The sequence below is a fragment of the Zea mays genome, chromosome 6, assembly GCF_902167145.1.
Source record: "Zea mays cultivar B73 chromosome 6, Zm-B73-REFERENCE-NAM-5.0, whole genome shotgun sequence".
NCBI lineage: Eukaryota > Viridiplantae > Streptophyta > Magnoliopsida > Poales > Poaceae > Zea > Zea mays.
Genome location: NC_050101.1, coordinates 52829666 through 52850436, shown reverse-complemented (window position 1 = coordinate 52850436; position 20771 = coordinate 52829666). Strand labels below are relative to the sequence as shown.

At 43.5% G+C, this 20771-nt stretch overlaps 1 protein-coding gene and 1 pseudogene across 1 annotated transcript; both read left to right on the top strand.

Annotated features, from left to right (window-relative positions):
- Window positions 1-8926: 8926 nt before the first annotated feature.
- On the top strand, window positions 8927-9753 carry LOC103629304 (uncharacterized; annotated as a pseudogene).
- Window positions 9754-13195: 3442 nt separating this feature from the next.
- On the top strand, window positions 13196-15581 carry LOC103629303 (enoyl-CoA hydratase 2, peroxisomal). Its single transcript, XM_008650467.2, has 5 exons — window positions 13196-13285; window positions 13375-13525; window positions 13840-13910; window positions 14716-14889; window positions 14976-15581. The coding sequence occupies exons 1-5, from the start codon at window positions 13278-13280 to the stop codon at window positions 15085-15087; spliced, it is 516 nt and encodes a 171-aa protein (XP_008648689.1). The 5' UTR covers window positions 13196-13277; the 3' UTR covers window positions 15088-15581.
- The last annotated feature ends 5190 nt before the right edge of the window (window positions 15582-20771 follow it).

The following is a 20771-nucleotide window of genomic DNA, read 5'->3' as shown; positions in this document are numbered from 1 at the left end:
AACTTCCGGTAAAGGCAAGTAAATACAGTGGCGGTTGCTACCGTTTGGTTTGCATCCTATTCCCTGTCACTGAGTATGCATAAGTTTTAATTATGTTAATCATTGTATTCTATGATGAAGTTTATTTGTTTGGAAGTATTAATTCTCAATTGTCTAATATTGTGGATGATCATAATTTGTTAATGATATATGTGGTTGATTCCCATCTTGGATGAAGTTGAAGTATCTTTTTGAATCACGTTATATGAAGTGTTGTAGGCATGACATGCACATCGCATCATCCATCTTGCATTTTGAAGTTATGTCGTGATCTTATGGTCCGACCGTACCGATACATTTTTAGCATCGTACGTTGCCCGAGGAGGGGTACGATGCGGCTTCATATCCTTAGAGGTATGAAGGCAGAAGTCATTCTTGCATTTGCAGACATTTGCACTCATGAGGTATATATATGAAGTGTGACATTAATATGTTACTATTGTGGTTTCTACCTGCGAGGTGTGGTGACTAGGTGTGTTGTACGTTGTATACGTGCTGCACCTTCGTAATAAGAAGGTTGTGGAATCAAGTGGTGGTAAAACAATGTTCTTATGTGGTTAAACAGTTTGATATTATTTTACTTGCTGAGATGTGTCATCTCACTCTTTCATTACTCAATGCAGGTACTTGATACATGTTGGGAATGAGGGGAGTAGCAACACGTCCACTTTCACTCTCACAATAGCGCTGCCGAGGTGCAGCCATGATTTAATTAGAAATTTATTGTCAAAGGAAGTTTGTTTTTTTAACTAGTCGTGCGCACTAGTTAATTCAGTTCATGTCGTATGTTTAACTTCTCTTTGCTAGCCGATTAATAATACTTAGTATGTTTTTGTCATGATATATGTTTATACACTGTTGCCCCCTCATTTATGCAATTTTGCAAAGGGAATGCTGCCGAAATTTTATATATAGATGGCAGAAGTGTTGTTTAGTAGCATTCCGGGGTGTTTGTGGACCCTCGGGGTGTTACAATTATGTCACATAGTTTTATAGTTAGATATTTAATTATCCTATGTGTACTAGATTAATCTTCTTAATCAAAGTTCATTGGTCTATAATTATAACAAGCATGAAATATGTTTGCTAATCAACTATTAAAAGTTCAAGTTAGTTATTTCTTTCTCACATGATTTATAAAATTAGTCTAAAATATAGTTTTATTATTTGGTCACCTAAAACTTCAAAAATTCATCTTTTTAACCATAACTTAGATTTTAATGGTTTCGAACCTACACTATCATAACATCGCGTAGAATATTCTTACGTTGTTTGTTCTCATGTTTGGTGTACTGCTATTTTTATGTACTTCTTATTTATTTGTATGTATTACTATGAGTAGCAGTGAGGTCACGAGTGAAAGGGAAATGTGCCCTTAGGCAATTTCTATTATGTTTTGGTGATTAAGTGCCCAACACATTTAAATAAGTTCTTATGTGCTAAATGAAGAGAGAAGTGCAAATCGAAGAGAAGGGACCCCTAGGCGCATGGAGGAGTCACCCAAGCTTACAAGAAACATTCTAAGACTCCAAGACTCCAACTTCGTGCATTTGATTCTTTGAGATAGTGACTTGAGCTCCATTTGAGTTATGAACTCCGTGGGTTGTGTTTTGAGCTCAAGTTGTGACTTGTGTGCTGTGATTTGAGTCTTGTGTGTGTTGCTCTCCCCTCCCTTACTTCTGTGCTTCTTTTTTGATCATCATTGTAAGGGCGAGAGGCTCAAAGTTGTGGAGATTCCTCGCAAACGGGAGAAAGACTAAGAAAGGAAAAACCATGGTATTCAAGTTGATCATCGGATCACTTGAAAGGGGTTGAGTGCAACCCTCGTCCATTAGGACGCCACAACGTGGAAGTAGGCAAGTGTTACTTGGCCGAACCACGGGATAAAAATCATGTGTCTCTTGTGTGCTTTCTATTTGATTGTTTGTGTTCACAAGAGCTCGTTTCAAGCTACTTAGCCATTCTAACTTAAATAACTAAGTTTTGTGGCTATTAGTATTGAATTTTACAGGATCACCTATTCACCCCCCTCTAGGTGAATTGGTATCGGAGCCGTTCTCTTCATCTAAGGGACTAATCGCCCGAAGAGATGGATCCTAAAGGAAAGGGGATGGTGGTCAACGACAAGGAGAAGGAGTCCCTCTTCAACGAGCCAAGGGACGACAAGCCCACTGACTCAGGATCGAGTCACAAGAAGAGGGACAGGAAGAAAAAGAGGCGGATCAAGAAGATCATTTACTACGATAGTGATGCCTCCTCTTCTTCACCAAGAGATGACGACGACGATGACTCGTCTAAAAAGAAACCGGTTAATCAAAACTATTCATTTGATTATTCTCGCATTCTGTTCAATTCCAATGCTCATTTGCTTTCAATTCCACTTGGTAAACCTCCACACTTTGATGGAGAAGACTACTCTTTTTGGAGTCACAAAATGCGTAGTCACTTATTTTCTCTCCATCCTAGTATTTGGGAGATAGTTGAAAATGGAATGCATTTCGATAGTATGGATAACCCTGTGTTTATTAATGAGCAAATTCATAAGAATGCACAAGCTACTACTGTTTTGCTAGCATCCTTGTGCAGGGATGAATACAACAAGGTGAGCGGCTTGGACAATGCCAATCAAATATGGGACACCCTCAAGATATCACATGAGGGAAACGACACCACCATGATCACCAAAATGGAGTTGGTGGAAGGCGAGCTGGGAAGGTTCACGATGATCAGGGGAGAGGAGCCAACACAAACATACAACAGGCTCAAGACCCTGGTCAACAAGATTAGGAGCTATGGAAGCACAAGATGGATGGACCACGACGTCGTCCGACTTATGCTAAGGTTATTCACGGTAATTGACCCCCATCTTGTCAACATTATTCGTGAGAATCCTAGGTACACCAAGATGACACCCGAGGAGATTCTTGGGAAGTTTGTGAGTGGGCGCATGATGGTGAAGGAGGCTCGATATGTGGACGATGCTCTAAACAGTCCAATACCCGTCCACGAGCCTCAAACCGTTGCCCTCAAAGCAACCAGCAGCAGGGAGACGCTACCAAGCAAGGTGGAACAAGTGGAGGCCGCTGGCCTCAACGAAGATGAAATGGCGCTTATCATCAAGCGCTTCAAGACCACACTAAAAGGACGCAAGGAATACCCCAACAAGAATAAGACAAGGGGAAAGCGCTCCTGCTTCAAATGTGGTAAGACTGGTCATTTTATTGCTCAATGTCCCGATAATGAAAATGACCAGGGGGAAGAAAGACATGGGAAGAAGGAGAAGAAGAAAAGCTATAGGAAGGCGAAAGGCGAGGCTCACCTTGGCAAAGAATGGGATTCAGACTGCTCTTCATCCGACTCCGACGATTAAGGACTGGCAGCCTCGGCCTTCAACAAGTCCTCTCTCTTCCCCAATGAACGACACAGTTGCCTCATGGCCAAGGAGAAGAAGGTAAGTGTTCGTGATACCCCTAAATACACTACTTCTAGCGATGATGATTCTAGTGATGATGAAGTAGATTACTCTAGCTTATTCAAAGGTTTAGATAGAGCTAAGGTAGGAAAGATCAATGAATTAATTGATGCTCTAAATGCAAAGGATAGATTGTTAGAAAAACAAGAGAATATTTTTATATGAGGAGCATGATAAATTTGTTAGGTGTGAAAATCTCTTGCTTTAGAAACTAAGAGAAATGAAATGCTATCTTCTGAGTTATCTGCTTGCAATGAATCTATCTCTAGTTTAAAGACTTTGAATGATGATTCAAATGCTAAGATAGAGGTAGTTCATGTGTAGAACATGTTGTAATTTGCAATAGATGCAAGGATTTTGATATTAATGCTTGTGATGAATATCTTGCGTCCATTACTAAATTAAATGATGAGGTGGCAAGTCTTAATGCTCAACTTAAGACTTGCAAGGTTGATTTTGATAAGTTAAAATTTGCTAGAGATGCCTACACCGTTGGTAGACACCCCTCAATTAAGGATGGACTTGGCTTTCGAAAGGAAGTCAAGAACTGAATAAGCCAAAGGGCTCCCATTTCCAACAAGGTGAAAGGGAAGGCCCCTATGGCTAATAGTGCTCAAAGGAATCATGCTTTCATTTATAATGATAGAAAATTTTCTAGGAATGCTCATTATAATAGGAGTTATGATCATGATGCCTTTAATTCACATGCTATGTTTGCCTCTAGCTCTACTTTTGTGCATGGTAAGCCTAGGAGAAATCGCGTTGTGCATCATGTGCCTAGGAGAGTGTGTAATGAACCTTCCACTATTTACCATGCTTCAATGCTTGCAATACTTCATTTGCGCTTGTATGTAAGAATGAAAAAGTAGTTGCTAGAAAGTTGGGATCCAAATGCAAGGGAGACAAGACTTGTATTTGGATTCCAAAGGCTATTGTAACTAACCTTGTAGGACCCAACAAGAGTTGGGTACTTAAAACCCAAGCGTAAATTGTCTTGCAGGTTTATGCATCCGGGGGCTCAAGCTAGATTATCGACAGCGGATGCACAAACCACATGACAGGGGAGAAGAAGATGTTCACCTCCTACTTCAAGAACAAGGATTCCTAGGATACGATCATCTTTGGAGATGGGAACCAAGGCAAGATCAAAGGCTTGGGCAAGATAGCCATCACCAACGAGCACTCCATTTCAAACGTATTTCTAGTAGAGTCGCTTGGTTACAACCTCCTGTCTGTAAGTCAATTGTGCCACATGGGCTACAATTGTTTGTTTACAAATGTTGATGTTTCTGTCTTTAGAAGGAGTGATGGTTCATTAGCATTTAAGGGTGTATTAGACGGCAAACTCTACTTAGTTGATTTTTCGAAAGAGGAGGCTGATCTAGATGCATGCTTAATTGCTAAGACTAGTATGGGCTGGTTGTTGCATCGCCGTCTAGCACATGTTGGGATGAAGAACCTTCATAAACTTCTAAAGGGAGAACATGTGTTAGGAATAACCAATGTCTGCATCGAAAAAGATAGACCTTGTGCAGCTTGTCAGGCAGGGAAACAAGTGGGAAGCACTCATCACAGCAAGAATGTGATGACAACATCAAGACCACTGGAGCTTCTTCACATGGACCTCTTTGGACCCGTCGCCTACCTTAGCATCGGGGGAAGTAAGTATGGTCTTGTAATTGTTGATGATTTTTCCCGCTTCACTTGGGTATTCTTTTTGCAGGATAAATCAAAAACCCAAGGGACCCTAAAGCGCTTTCTAAGGAGAGCTCAAAACGAATTTGAGCTCAAGGTGAAAAAGATAAGAAGCGACAACGGGTCCGAGTTCAAGAATCTTCAAGTGGAGGAATATCTTGAGGAGGAAGGCGTCAAGCATGAGTTCTCCGCTCCCTACACACCACAGCAAAATGGTGTGGTAGAGAGGAAGAACAGGACGCTTATCGACATGGCGAGGATGATGCTTGGAGAGTTCAAGACACCCGAGCGGTTTTGGTCGGAAGCTGTGAACACAGCCTGCCACGCCATAAACCGGCTATATCTGCATCGCCTCTTCAAGAAGACCTCCTACGAACTCCTTACTCGTAACAAACCCAATGTTTCTTACTTTCGTGTATTTGGGAGCAAATGCTACATTTTGGTGAAGAAAGGTAGACATTCTAAATTTGCTCCCAAAGCTGTAGAAGGGTTTTTATTAGGATATGACTCAAATACAAAGGCGTATAGGGTCTTCAACAAATCATCGGGTTTGGTTGAAGTCTCTAGCGACGTTGTATTTGATGAGAATAATGGCTCTCCAAGAGAGCAAGTTGATCTTGATGACATAGATGAAGATGATGTTCCAACGGCCGCAATACGCACCATGGTGATTGGAGATGTGCGACCACAAGAACAACAAGAGCAAGATCAACCTTCTTCCTCAACGATGGTGCATCCCCCAACTCAAGATGATGAACAGGTTCCTCATGAAGAGGCACGTGATCAAGGGGGAGCACAAGGAGAACAAGTTTTGGAGGAAGAAGCACCACTGGCCCCTCCAACTCAAGTCCGAGCGACGATCCAAAGAAATCACCCCATCGATCAGATTCTGGGTGACATAAGCAAGGGAGTAACAACTCGCTCACGTTTAGCTAATTTTTGTGAGCATTACTCGTTTGTCTCTTCTATTGAGCCTTTCAGGGTAGAAGAGGCCTTTCAAGATCCGGACTGGGTGTTGGCCATGCAGGAAGAGCTCAATAACTTCAAGAGGAACGAAGTTTGGAGCCTGGTACCACGTCCTAAGCAAAATGTTGTGGGGACCAAGTGGGTGTTCTGCAACAAGCAAGACGAGCACAGGGTGGTGACAAGAAACAAGGCTCGACTTGTGGCAAAAGGTTATGCCCAAGTCGCAGGTTTGGATTTCGAGGAGACTTTTGCTCCTGTGGCTAGGCTAGAGTCTATTCGAATATTATTAGCCTATGCCGCTCACCACTCTTTCAGGTTGTTTCAAATGGATGTGAAGAGCGCTTTCCTCAACGGGCCAATCAAGGAGGAGGTGTATGTGGAACAACACCCTGGCTTTGAGGATGACAGGTACCCCGACCATGTGTGTAAGCTCTCTAAGACGCTCTATGGACTTAAGCAAGCCCCAAGAGCATGGTATGAATATCTTAGAGATTTGTTAATTGCTAATTCTTTCAAGGTTGGGAAAGCCGATCCCAGTCTTTTCACTAAGACTTGTGACAGTGATCTTTTTGTGTGCCAAATTTATGTCGATGACATAATATTTGGTTCTACTAATCAAAAATCTTGTGAGGAGTTTAGCAGGGTAATGACTCAAAAGTTTGAGATGTCGATGATGGGCGAGTTGAACTACTTCCTTGGGTTCCAAGTGAAGCAACTCAAGGACGGCACCTTCATCTCCCAAACGAAGTACACTCAAGATCTTCTCAAGAGGTTTGGGATGAAGGACGCCAAGCCCACGAAGATACCGATGGGAACCGACGGACATGTCGACCTCAACAAAGGGGTAAGTCCGTTGATCAAAAGGCATACCGGTCTATGATAGGTTCCTTGCTTTATTTATGTGCTAGTAGACCGGATATTATGCTTAGTGTATGCATGTGTGCTAGATTTCAATCCGACCCCAGGGAATGTCACCTTGTGGCCGTTAAGCGAATTCTTAGATATTTAGTTTCTACGCCTTGCTTCGGAATCTGGTATCCAAAGGGATCTACCTTTGACTTGATTGGATATTCAGACTCCGATTATGCTGGATGCAAGGTTGATAGGAAGAGTACATCAGGGACGTGCCAATTCCTAGGAAGGTCCCTGGTGTCTTGGAGTTCAAAGAAACAAACCTCTGTTGCCCTATCCACCGCTGAGGCCGAGTATGTTGCCGCAGGACAGTGTTGCGCGCAACTACTTTGGATGAGGCAAACCCTCCGGGACTTCGGCTACAATCTGAGCAAAGTCCCACTCCTATGTGACAATGAGAGTGCAATCCGCATGGCGGATAATCCTGTTGAACACAGCCGCACTAAGCACATAGACATCCGGCATCACTTTCTAAGAGACCACCAACAAAAGGGAGATATCGAGGTTTTCCATATTAGCACCAAGAACCAGCTAGCCGATATATTTACCAAGCCATTACATGAGAAAACCTTTTGCAGGTTGCGTAGTGAGCTAAATATCTAAGATTCGTGTAACTTGGATTGATCTATAGTATACATGTGTTTTATGCCTTTGATCATGTTACTTATACATTTATGCAATTTGTTGCTTATTTATGGTGCTCAAGTTGTGCAAGGGATCCCCGGACCTCACAAGTCCATGTGTGAATGATGCACATATTCAGGGGGAGATGTGCTACGACTTGACCCTTCGAGACTAACCTTTGTGTTTGAGTATATTTGATGTAGTCTCAAAGGTGCATTGAAAGTGAAAGGTGAACTTGGACCATGCAAAGACTTCCACTGCACTCCGGTATTAGTGTACTCACCTCCAAGTTCATTCTTATGCTCTTATTGCCTTTTTGCTCTTAATTGACAATTTTTGGTGAGGCAAAGGGGTTAAAGGGCCAAGAATGATCTCGTTTTGGTGCTTAATGCCAAAGGGGGAGAAATTAAGGCCAAAGCAAATGGATCAGCTACCACTTGAGAATTTTGAAAATAGTAGAGTTAGAATTTTTGATTTGTCCAAAATACTATTATTGTAAAATTTGGCCTCTTGTGGGGGGAGAATTTATGATTATGGGGAAAAGGGGGAGTTTTTGGCACTTGATCAATTTTTCCATTGGAATATCTCTCTTTTTGCCTAAACAAGTGTGTTTGACTTAGAGATAGGAAAATAAATTTGATTTGCAAAAACAAACCAAGTGGTGGCAAATAATGATCCAAATATGTCAAAATTTGTGCATATACAATTTTATTCTCAATTGCAGTGATGTTGCACTTCTTTTAGTTGCTTTTGGATGTGTTGGCATAAATCACCAAAAATGGGAGATTGAAAGGGAAATGTGCCCTTGGGCAATTTCTATTATGTTTTGGTGATTAAGTGCCCAACACATTTAAATCTCTACTACTCTTAAGCATACAGTGTAGGCGTCCACATCCCCCACGGTTCTGCCCTCCCGACATCCTCTCCGCCATCAGCGCTCTCCTCCGCTGAGCTCCCCCTCCGCGGAAGAATCGGATCTAATTCCGCGGCAGCCCTCCCGACATCCTCTCCGCCATCAGCGCTCTCCTCCGCTGAGCTCCCCCTCCGCGGAAGAATCGGATCCGATTCCGCGGCAGCCGACAGCGACAGGCCGCATTCCAAGCCCCCCAAAATCCCATTTCCCTCTCCGATCAAATCAAACTCAAACCGACACGCGACTCACGCGGCCTCTCCGCCTCCGCAGATCGCCGTCGCCTACTTGCGCCCCTCCATGCGTCGATGGCCGCCGCGGACCCGCCACCGCGCGGGGAGGTCGCGCCCGCGCTGAAGCGGAGCGCCAGCATCGACCGGATACCGGTGGACGCACGCCGCATCCTGCACCGCCTCGCCGGGGACCTCTGGGGCGGCGACGTGGACCCCGGCGCACTGGCCGTGTCCCAGCTCAGGGGCGCCATGACCAACGAGGTCTTCCGGATCACCTGGCTCAGCGGCGAGGCCGAGGGCAACGGCCCGCGCAAGGTGCTTGTGCGCATCTACAACCGGGGCATCGAGGTCTTCTTCGACCGTGCCGACGAGGTCCGCACCTTCGAGTGCATGTCGCGCCACGGCCAGGGGCCCCGCCTCCTGGGCCGCTTCGCCAACAGCCGCGTCGAGGAGTTCATCAACGCCAGGGTACACTACGCCTCTACCACCCTAAATGTGTGATGTGTCTGCTCGGATCCAATCCGTGATTGGTTTTTGTCATGGCTCACTCGCGCGTTGCTCGCGTCCTGGCCTTGCCAAACCCTCTTCGTCGCGGATCTGCATGACCCGATGATGTCCACCGTGATCTGCTGTCGCCATCAACGCCCTACTCCCCTCCCAGATCCCGTGATCTGCTACGAAGCTGCCATCAACGCCCTCCTCCCCCTTCGCTCAGCTCCCCCTCGCGCCTTCGATCCGCTGCCGTGACCCGATGCGAGGCGGCCATCAACGCCCATGTCCCCCTTCGCGCAGCTACCTTCCCAGGATCTCGGGCGCTCCTTCGTCGCCATACTTTTTGGTTCAGTGGGACGCCTAGCCCGCAGGTACTCACCCCGAACACTCTGCCTCCCATTGCTGTGTAGGGTTTAGGCCTCCAGAGGAATAGCGTCGTTTGGGGTGCCCACCTGTGATTGCTCCGCGCGGATTTACGGTTCCAGCGCGTGCCCTGCTACTCACTTTCTCTCAATTAATGTGTAGGATCACGCCGAGAAGGTTGCTGCCCTGAAGGATCCGCCCGATGTGCTAGACGTTGCTATCGTTGGTGGAGGCATGGTGGGCTTGTCTGTCGCTTGTGCATTGTGTAGGTATTGTTGTTCGTGTGCTCTCCCCTATTTTAAGGTGCCGATGTGATGAGCCATGATGGTTCGACTTGGACCGACGTCTGACTATTGCTGGTGGCTCGTGCAGGAACACCACCGAAGGGGACGACGGCATGGCCGCCGAAGCCGAGCGACGATGGCAGCGGGGCAAAGCAGCGAGAGATGGGAGGTCAGATGAAGATTAGTGCAATGTGGGAGGAAGGTGGCAACAAAACACCGGCTTCACCTGCCAGGGTCGTGCAATATGAAGGTGTGCATCTTTATGGGCACTGAATAGCGTGATCCAGTCTTCTGGTCCCATATCCATCATTTCAAGATGTGCTTACATTGAAAGCGAATATTTAGTTTTGTACATGTGCTAGCATTCAGCTGGTAACTGCTTGATTGTTGTTTGCAGTAGTACCAGATCCTATCAGGACTATAGGATACTAAAAACAGAAACTTACATGGAAGGAAACGTTATGATTTTTCACTTTTCAGGTCTCAGAAGTACCTTGTGTCTAGCGACTACTGTACCATCTTTGTTGTTTCCGTCTAATTCTACTTTGATAACATTAACATCAAGAAATTTGTTGCGTAGCTGGATATGGAACATAACTGTGCAAGCGTGTCATGAATAATATCTCCTTGTTCCTATACTTGCCATGTGTTACTTAGAGCATATCTAATAATGTATGTATAATTGTCTGTATTCCTTTCAATGTCACCTCAATAGTAGTCAAAATGTGCAAGCCCAAGGATACATTTCCATTTTGTGATAAAGTGGTGATGATGAACTACGGAAAAGTGAAAACACAACTAAAGTATGATCATGAGGGAGCTCCTGTCAAACCTTTTGTTATGGTGCTTATGGTGAATGTGAACATATTTGCACTGGATCATCTCGTTAACTTCTATGACAGTGTTGTAGTGTTTATCTTTCTGCCCTCCCCAGATGTGTTTATATATATTGCTTTATTGTAAATTAAATAATTATCTCAAGGAATTTTGGTTGCTGCTGATCATGGGATTCTTTTTTAAGTCCTCTATAGCTATCAATCTTTTAGCTAATAGATAATGACAAGGTAGGTGGATTGTGCAGCTTCTGATGTTGGTGCGGATGATGCATTAGGCATTTGGAAAATAGATGACGTCGACAATAGCTTCCACACACAAGCGTTTCGGATCAAGTATGCCAGACAAGATACAGTAACGTTAATTCAAATCAAAGGTGATATGTCAAAATGCCAACCTATTGTGTGTAATCTTGTGTGAAGTCAGTTTGTTAGACAATGACTGGTTGGTTCGAGCTCTTCGCCATCGGCTGCCTCCGAGCTGTGGCTTCTTCCTGCTGGGAAAATGCCTCTCCGCCATCGACCGCCTCTGAGGTGCGGCTTCTTCCTGGCAAGAAAAATGCCTCCCAATCCCTCATGGCTTCCTTTGGTTACTTACTCATATCTTGCTAATGTGTTTCATTGTGCTGGTAATGAGCAATTCTCAAGGGGATTTCGAATGGACTCTCATGGGCAGGGGCTAAAGGAGATGGACAAGCTGGTGTGATTCTCGCCTTTGTTATTCATGTTCTTGGGGATGTAGGAGGGCATTATATTTGGAGCATATTTTTGGCGAAATTTGGGTTTTGTCAACAGTAGTAGGCAAAGGTTTCAGTGGTTGCAGTCTTGTGTATGTATAGGATCGACCTCTTTGTTTGATTTGGATTTCGCTAGAGAGTATGAAGAGTGGCTATCCGAATTTCCAAACATATTTAGGTTGTTAAAGACAAATTGGTAAAAATGAGGCGTTTTTCCTTTGTTTGGTAGTTGTGGCTATCACCTGCAGGTGGTCGATGTGAACATGCAAGTGAAAGCTGGTAGTGTCGGTGAGAGGTATTCAAGTTGGAATTGGAATTGTAGGTTACAGTCCACTAGAAGAGGGTTTTTTGTGCAGTGGAGCACCTCGTGGCCAGCACAAGCTGGCCTTTTTCGACTCCGGCGACGCCGCCAGCCCCCATCACCCGTCCCCAAACTCATCTTCCTAGAGGGTAAGCTGGTGCAGACCTTAGGCCCTAAAAGGCGCGTGCGCGTCGCGGCCCTGGACGAGGCGTTGCAGATCCCGCAGGAGTTGGCAGCGTTCGTGACTTGCTATGGTCAAAGCCTCCATGTCCTGGTTGGGTACGTATGAGCTTCACTCATTCTCTTCCTGTTTACACGTTCAAAAATAAGGACTTAAGTTCATACACGTTCAAAAATAAGGACTTAAGTTCATACCACATATTTTTCTAGATGTGCACTAGCAAGTCTGGCAGATTTCTGGCATCTGAGATCGGAAGAAGAAGGCATTCGTAACTCCATCATAGTGAGATTAAGTGATTATGCACTCAAGATATGGTATGATGAAATAAACTAATTTTTGAATGGCTATAATTGATGTTTGAATCAGTTTACTTGTTTCAAATATGTTGCAGTATTTAGTCTCTAATCACTATTATTTATATATGTAAATAAAATCACGAGCAAATGATTCAATGTTTCAGATATTTCCTTGGTCTGTATTCATTTTTTTCTTGTGGTTTTGGTCGTTGTTTTTCTCTGCAAAAGCAGCAATCAACTAATACTATTCAAGAAGGTATACATTGCACATTGGTTTTTTATGTTTTTGTGGCTCTTAATAATTGCACCCATCTTTTATTGTAACTGAGCTTGGTTGATGTATGGTGATGGGTACTACAGTAAAAGCAGTTTATAATTCCAAGATAAGAAATTCTGGTGTTTCAGTTTAGGCCATGGAGACACACCATTGCTGTGGAATTTTGTTTAGTGGTGGTGCTAGATGCGCCTGGATTTGGAGACCGGAAACTTTATGCCATTTTTAGTGATGTTGCAGGCTGCCCTTTGTGCTCAAGTTCTTCCGAGACATCAAGCATGTGCGAGAACAAGGAGTTATAGATGATCGTGACACTTTCCTCCATGCAGTGCGAGATCTCCTATGTTTTCACTCAAGTAAGTGGGCAACTCTACTTATCTATATGAGTATTTTATTCTCATATTCCTAACATCACTTATTCTTTCTGTAGATGTCCAAGCAACATGCCAACATACATGTCACCACATGCATTGGTTCAGCAGATATCAACACTTCAATCTGACTTGCTTTCTCTTCAATATGAGCTAGAGAAAACCTTCTAGCTGACTAGAAAAGATGTATCAATTAATGGTAAGCTAACAAAGCACTGTCTAATAATTTCTTTCCTTTACCTTATTTGCTGTCAATAATTTCTCTAGCTCAAAGAGTCGGGGGAAATTTTATGCATGAACAGGTCAGTATGGTGCCCATTTTATTTCAGACTCCCAATCAAACACTATCCTACAAAAAAGAGCAATGCAGTTATCTTAGTGTGTAATGCAGGAGTACTATCTACTTGCGTGGTGCTGGAGGGTTTTCAGACTCTTCACGACCATACTCATATGCTACCTATCCTGCTAATCAAGTTTCTCGCATTTCTATTCCGAATTCGGCACCTTCTGCAGTATGCGACGACCAGACAAAGCAATCCCAGGCATGTTACTTTATTTACTTGTACAACGCTGCAATATCTGGTATTTGTTGCTAATAAGGCACAACTCATGTTTTGCACCGTGCCAATGTGATTACAGCTTTTTATAGCCCGTTTTGATTAATTAATGTGTCCTTCCTACTGGCATCATTCATAGTACATTCAGTGTCTGCTTTCAAGTGTTCTAAATTCTGAATTATTTAACCAAGACCCAAGAGAACAAGTTCTATTTTTTCGCAAACGAAATCAGTTTCTCAGTTTGTAAACATGAATGTTGTTATGCAAAGCCTTATTCTTTCTCTCTCTTTTTTAATCAGGCATTGTTATACAGGCCATCTGGGGATTACAATCCTTTGCATTTAGACCCAGATATTGCACAGCTTGCTGGGTATGCCTCATCAGAATGCTATTCTATCATTGTATTTATAGTCATATTTGACATCGAGGAAGTATTTGGGGTAGATGTTGGACTGAGAAGCCTCTCAGTTTCAAGCTTTCAGCCTCTTCTTTCTTAGCACTTGTCCAAGTTAAGCATTTGTAGGAATGTAGATAATCTCAGAACCAGGTAACTAATTACCTAAAAGTATTACATGGACTATTAATAGCAGGATTCCAGCTCTCACTCGCTGTATTAACTCACATCCTTACCTCTGAATAAAAAGGGGCATCCAATTTCCAACTTTTTTATTTTCTTTTCTTTAATAAAGAAACAAGTGATGCACATTGTAGTTCACGGCTAGCACTTATCATACGCACATGCACTGAAATTGGTTTAGATGTTTTAGACGAAAATGAAGGATTCCTTGATGCCATGAAATTTAGGTTCCGAGTGATTTCTTGAATCTCGGCAACCAGTGTTCTACGATAGTCCATGGTTAGCACTTATCGGACACAGTGAGATTCGTTTGGAGCTTTCAATAAAAAACTGAAGGATTCGTTGATGCCAGGATGCTAGCGTGAAATTTAGGTTCCGAGTCCTTTTCCTTCATTCTGATACGAACTAGAATCCCAGTGAAATTTCTCTTAACTTTGTGTTCTGTTTAGTTTACATGTTTCGACGCTCCCAGTGAAATGTGTGTTCTGTTTATTTTTTACATGATCTGACAAAAGCCGCAAGATCCCTCCTTTGCCTGGACTCGGCTTTCCATGCATGGTTCTTTACTGGAGATTCTGTCTGACGGGAGCTTTTGCAGGTTCACCCGTCCAATCCTGCACGGCCTCTGCACCCTAGGATTTGCTGCTCGCGCCATCATAAAATCTTTCTGCAACGACGAACCGACGGCGGTGAAGAGCATCTTCGGCCATTTCCTTCTGCACGTCTACCCCAGGGAAACGTTGTCCACTGAGATGTGGCTTGACGGCCAGAAGTAATAAACAGCTATTCTGGCCACAGGCCCACAGCTGAACTCTGCTGCTCATATTCCTTGCTCACGAAATGATTTGGCCTTTGCAGGGTGCACTACCAAACGAAGCTTGTGGTTGGAGAATCTTGTGCCACAAACCAAACATGTTCATATCGTGGCCGTTTTGGCCATATGTTGGGCCATCTGGAAATCAAGGAATAGAATGTCTTTGAGAATATTCTAATTAAATCACCTAATGAAATTATCTGCCATGCGAGCGCTCTGATGATTTCGTGGACAGGTTTGAGCAAAAGGGAGCTGCAGCCTGCAGGGCTTGATTCAAGAAGGTGCAAGGCTGCTGGTCAGGGCAGCGAGCGTTAAGTTGGATGCTCGCGTTGTCGATCAAGTGGAAGAGGAGAACGATGATACAGGGAATTAAAAGTTTGGTATAGTGATCAGCTTTCTGGTGGAAGCCTGACGAGGATTGTCTACTTTTGGATCTTGGCCGTGTAGCTTTGTTCTGCTTCTCTTGTGCTGTTCTTGTCCGAGTATAAGGTCTATCATGACATAATGCTTGTACCATCTTTTTCAGTGGTAACTTATTTTTTCTCATGCAGTGTATGTGACTTGAAACTTTGTTAGGACATAGTTTGTGAAAGGGAAATGGACCCAACATTTCCTATAGTCGATTTTGGTATTTAGCATCCATCACAAATGATTATGAACAGAAGCTATGTACTTGTCTGGATTTTGTATATCATACTGTATCTATTTTTACTCCCGTCGCAACGCACGGGCATGTAACTAGTAAGTTCTTATGTGCTAAATGAAGAGAGAAGTGCAAATCGAAGAGAAGGTATGTTTCTAGATTTAGTACATAGTTTTTAAGTACTAATATGTTTTATCTAAGTGCTAGAAACAGTGAGAAGAAAAGAAGAAAAGAACCAAAAAGACTTGGCTCGGTGCAGCCAAAACTCAGCTCAGTCTCACCGGATAGTGTCCGATGCGCCAGACTGGCTTCCGGTGAATAGGCCACTCTCGGGAAAAATCGGCGGAGTACGGCTATAATTCAACGGACTGTCCGGTGGTGCACCGGGCTGTCCGATGAGCCAACGGTTGCCAGCGCAACGGTCGGTCGTGCAATCCGCGGGCGACGCGTGGCCCACGCCAACATTCGGCCCGGAGATGCAATGGTCGTCTGCACCAGAATAGGAAGGAGATCGGCACCGGACCGTCTACAGTGACTGTCCGGTGGCGCATCGGACTGTCCGGTGCGCCACCCGACAGAAGGCAAGGATAGCCTTCCTTGTTGGCCTCCAACGGCTCCTAGCTGCCTTGGGGCTATAAAAGGGACCCCTAGGCACATGGAGGAGTCACCCAAGCTTACAAGAAACATTCTAAGACTCCAACTTCGCGCATTTGATTCTTTGAGATAGTGACTTGAGCTCCATTTGAGTTGTGAACTCTGTGGGTTCTGTTTTGAGCTCAAGTTGTGACTTGTGTGCATGATTGTGCTGTGATTTGAGTCTTGTGTGTGTTGCTCTCCCCTCCCTTACTTCTGTGCTTCTTTTGTGATCATCATTGTAAGGGCGAGAGGCTCCAAGTTGTGGAGATTCCTCGCAAATGGGAGAAAGACTAGGAAAGGAAAAACCGTGGTATTCAAGTTGATCATCGGATCACTTGAAAGGGGTTAAGTGCAACCCTCTTCCATTGGGACGCCACAACGTGGAAGTAGGCAAGTGTTACTTGGCCGAACCACGGGATAAAAATCACGTGTCTCTTGTGTGCTTTCTCTTTGATTGTCTATGTTCACAAGAGCTCGTTTCAAGCTACTTAGCCATTCTAACTTTAATAACTAAGTTTTGTGGCTATTAGTGTTGAATTTTACAGGATCACCTATTCACCCCCCCTCTAGGTGCTCTCAACGAGAATCTGAAGACCAACTTGGGAAAGTACTTTGGATCTCGAGGCTAATAAGGCAAGTTGTTCCCTTGATCACTCTTCTTTACCTAATAATGTTCTCTGTTAATAACTGTGATATGCTCAGGATAATTTGATGCGACCTCATAGGTTTCCCTAGTTTTGTTTACCCCACCCCTTGCAGACAAATGAACTATTGGGTAGACTTGCTATTGCTCTACCTGGTTTCGGGATTAATGTTACATTTGAATTATGATCATGTTCTAATTATGTTGTTGTTTTAATTATTGTTCATGACAAGATCATTGTGTTAATTAAAACATGGAGCTTAACTTGAGATAACAGTGGTACCATAAGGATGGTATGGGACGCCGTTGGCTGACTAATTAGGAAAGCTAGTGGAGGACTACCTTACCCAAAAGGGCAAGGGCGGCTGTGGTATAGGGAGGTTCTCAGGTCGATCATGCTGCGATGGCTTTTCGGAAGAGGGATTCCTATATTGCCCTTCTCAGAAACCGTAGCGGGTTTTCTAAAGCTAGTGGAACTTTGTTAAGGCCTTGTAGTGCTACCCTACCTCGTCTCCTCAGCAGAGATGAATGGGAAGTCGTGATCCCTTGGCAAATTGGTAACACGACTTGTGGGTAAAGGGCGCAACCTCTGTAGAGTGTAAAACCGGTATATCAACCGTGCTCACAGTCAAGAGCGACTCAGGAATATCGCATGATTAACTTATGGAACTAAACTTAATTTGTCATTCACATTGCATTGTGGGTGTTATTATTAATTTTGATCTCTTATTTGTTTAGGTTGGTATCTACTTATACCTAGTAACGGCTAATAAAACTTTGACCAATTTTAAAAGCAATGCCTAGCTTTAACCATCTCCTTTGGTAAGCCTTACACTTCACATGAGCCGCACTGTAAGTGAGCTCATGCAAATTATTCCCCACAACTTGTTGAGCGATGAACGTATGTGAGCTCACCCTTGCTGTACTCACATCCCCAAGTCAAGGACAGGTACCACAAGATAAGGAGCATGAAGGATGCCGCGATGAATTCGTGAGAGGTCTAGGCTGTCGTCTCCCAGTCAACTATGGTTGCTGCATCATTGTCTTCTTATGATGTAATTATTTAACTATTTTGTACAGAACCCCATTATATAGTAAAGATGTGACATTTGTTTATGTACCATGAGTCATCATATGTGTGAGACTTGATCCTAGAACATGTTTGAGACGCACCCGGGTTTGCCCCCTAAATCCGGGTGTGACACAAGCGGTATTAGAGCAATGTTGGCTGTAGAACGTAACCTAGATAGAACTGGACAACCCTTACCTACTTACCTTTACTACTCTAATTCTTTCTAAACTTACCTCATTCTTTTCTCATCTATTGCTTCTTCACTCTGATTGTTCTTATCTTTTCCTTTCTCAAAACCAAAAAGAGGATTTCACACTTTGAAATCATGTACCAACAGTGACCTTTAGGAATAGGAGACCTAATCTTAGGAACAAAAACAAAACTATTTTTGTGGGTATCTATACGCTTGAATGTTTGTTCTTATGATAACTATTTGATTTGGTTCTTTGATTGAGTGTGATGAGTTGTGGAGTGATATCCACAATTGCATCTGCATATACATATAGGCATTAAAAATATAATGTAATTATACAAGCTAGATTATCCCCATTAAAATGTATCTAGCGTCACAGATCCATCTTATCTTAACAGATTCTATCTTATCCTTGGTGGTTCATCATATAAACATAGTTAGCCCAACCTAGACACAACACAGTCACCCAAAATTCTGTCTAATCTCCTTCGACTGGTAACCAACTACTAGGCTATTTATTCTGCCTACTAAATTACGTCTCTTGCAAAACTATCTTATCCTATGCCGCTAACTCAGATGGTTAATACCAGGAGGGGAGGAGGTGTTGATCTACCCACACGAATTTGTCGAAGAATGGCAGTAGCTATCTAGAACCAGAAATGCATCCTCCTCCGAATCCCCCACCTGCTGGGACTGGTGACGTGGTTGCAGCTCAAATGCGACTACTACAACAAATGGCCAACATGATGACAGAAATGCAAGCACAAATATGTTAAGAGCGTCAAGAACTCCGTCAAGAACAGCAGGAACGACAACAACTACCACCTCCACCACCACCAGCTCCACCCAGGGACAAGCACCAGAAATTTATGAGCCACAAACCTCCCACATTCTCTACCTCCCTAGACCCACTAGAAGCTGACGACTAGTTAAAGTCCATGGAAAAGATGCTCATTATAGCTCAGTGCACTGACAGGGAAAAATTTCTATATGCATCGAGTCACCTCACCGGCCCCACAACAGACTGGTGGGATGCATATTGTGTGGCACATGCTGCTACTAACACCATTTCTTAGGCAGAATTCTCCACTAACTTCAGGAACTACCACATTCCTTCTGGTCTCATGAAGATCAAGAAGCAGTTCCTATCCCTCAAATAGGGAGGCATGTCAGTAAGTGAATATAGAGACAGATTCATCCAGCTATCTTGATATACTCCTGGGGGAGTTGATGATGACGAGAGAAAACAGGAACAATTTCTGGAAGGATTGGTCAGACCACTTCAATACCAACTGATGTCCCACACATTCCCGTCCTTTCAGAGACTGCTAGACAAGGCTATAGCTCTAGAGCACAAACGAGTTGAGCTAGGAGAGAAAAGAAGGGCTACTAACCAGGGATAGCAGGAAAGTAGTACTCGTCGCCATTATGCTACACCCCAAGGCACATCAGCTCGTGGTAGTCTCGGACAACAGCCTCAACACACCCAATCTGCTCTTCCTCAAGCAAACACCCTGGTGGGACCTATTGCTCCTAATGCATCCACAAATAGGTCATGCTTTAAATGTGGATAGGCTGGACATTATGCCAACTATTGTCCTAACAGGGCTGCTTATACCACTCCAGCTCCGATGAAGCAAGGTCAGGTCTTTGGAGGTAAACGTCAGGTCTTATCCATCAATCAGGGACAAGTCAACCATGTGGAAGCAGAAGTTGAACCCGAAGAACTCGAAAATTAGGAAGAGGTGCCGGTAGAAGGTGAAGAAGCCAGTGAAGGAGGAAATGAGCAACAAGATTAGAGTATATTTTTCTTAGGGAGTAGTATTTGTAAGTTCTAAATAAGGCCTTAGGTAGTAGCTAGTTCTTTATTATTTTAGGAATAATAATAAGGTCTAATGGACTCTATGTTATGCATCTTTCTGATATTTTTTATTGTGCATATATTTTGAGACAAGAATGTGATATATCCTTTCTCTTACTAATCTCGAGTACAATATTATTTTTAAGGGGGTAGAATTTGTAACACCCAAAATTCTATTTTGGGATTCCTAAATGATTCTTTAGAAGATGGAGTTAAAGTAGTTTTTAATGATAGATCCCTTTCTCTAAAGTATAATGCAAGTTGTGCCCTTGATCACCCTTCTTTACCTAATAATGTTCCTGTTAATCACTATGACATGCTCAGGTTAACGTGATGGGACCTAATAGGTTATCCTAGTTTTGTTTACCCCACACCTTACAAACAAATGAACTATTAGGTAGACTTGCTATTGCCCTACCTGGTTTTGGGATTAATATTATATCTGAATTATGATCATGTTCCATTATTATTGTGGTTTAATTATAGTTCATGATAAGATTATTGTGTTAATTGGAACATGGAGCTTAACTTGAGATAACAGTGCTACCTTAAGGGTGGAATGGGATGCCCTTGGCTGACTAATTAGGAAAGCTAGTGGAGGACTACCTTACCCGAAAGGGCAATGGCGATAGAGGAGTTGCCGGTGTAGGGAGGTTCTCTGGTCGATCATACTGCGATGGCTTTCTGGACGAGGGATTCCTACATCGCGCTTCTCACGAAATCGTAGCGGGTTTTCTAAAGCTAGTGGAACTTTGTAAAGGCCTCGTAGTGGATCCCATGCCATTCACCTCG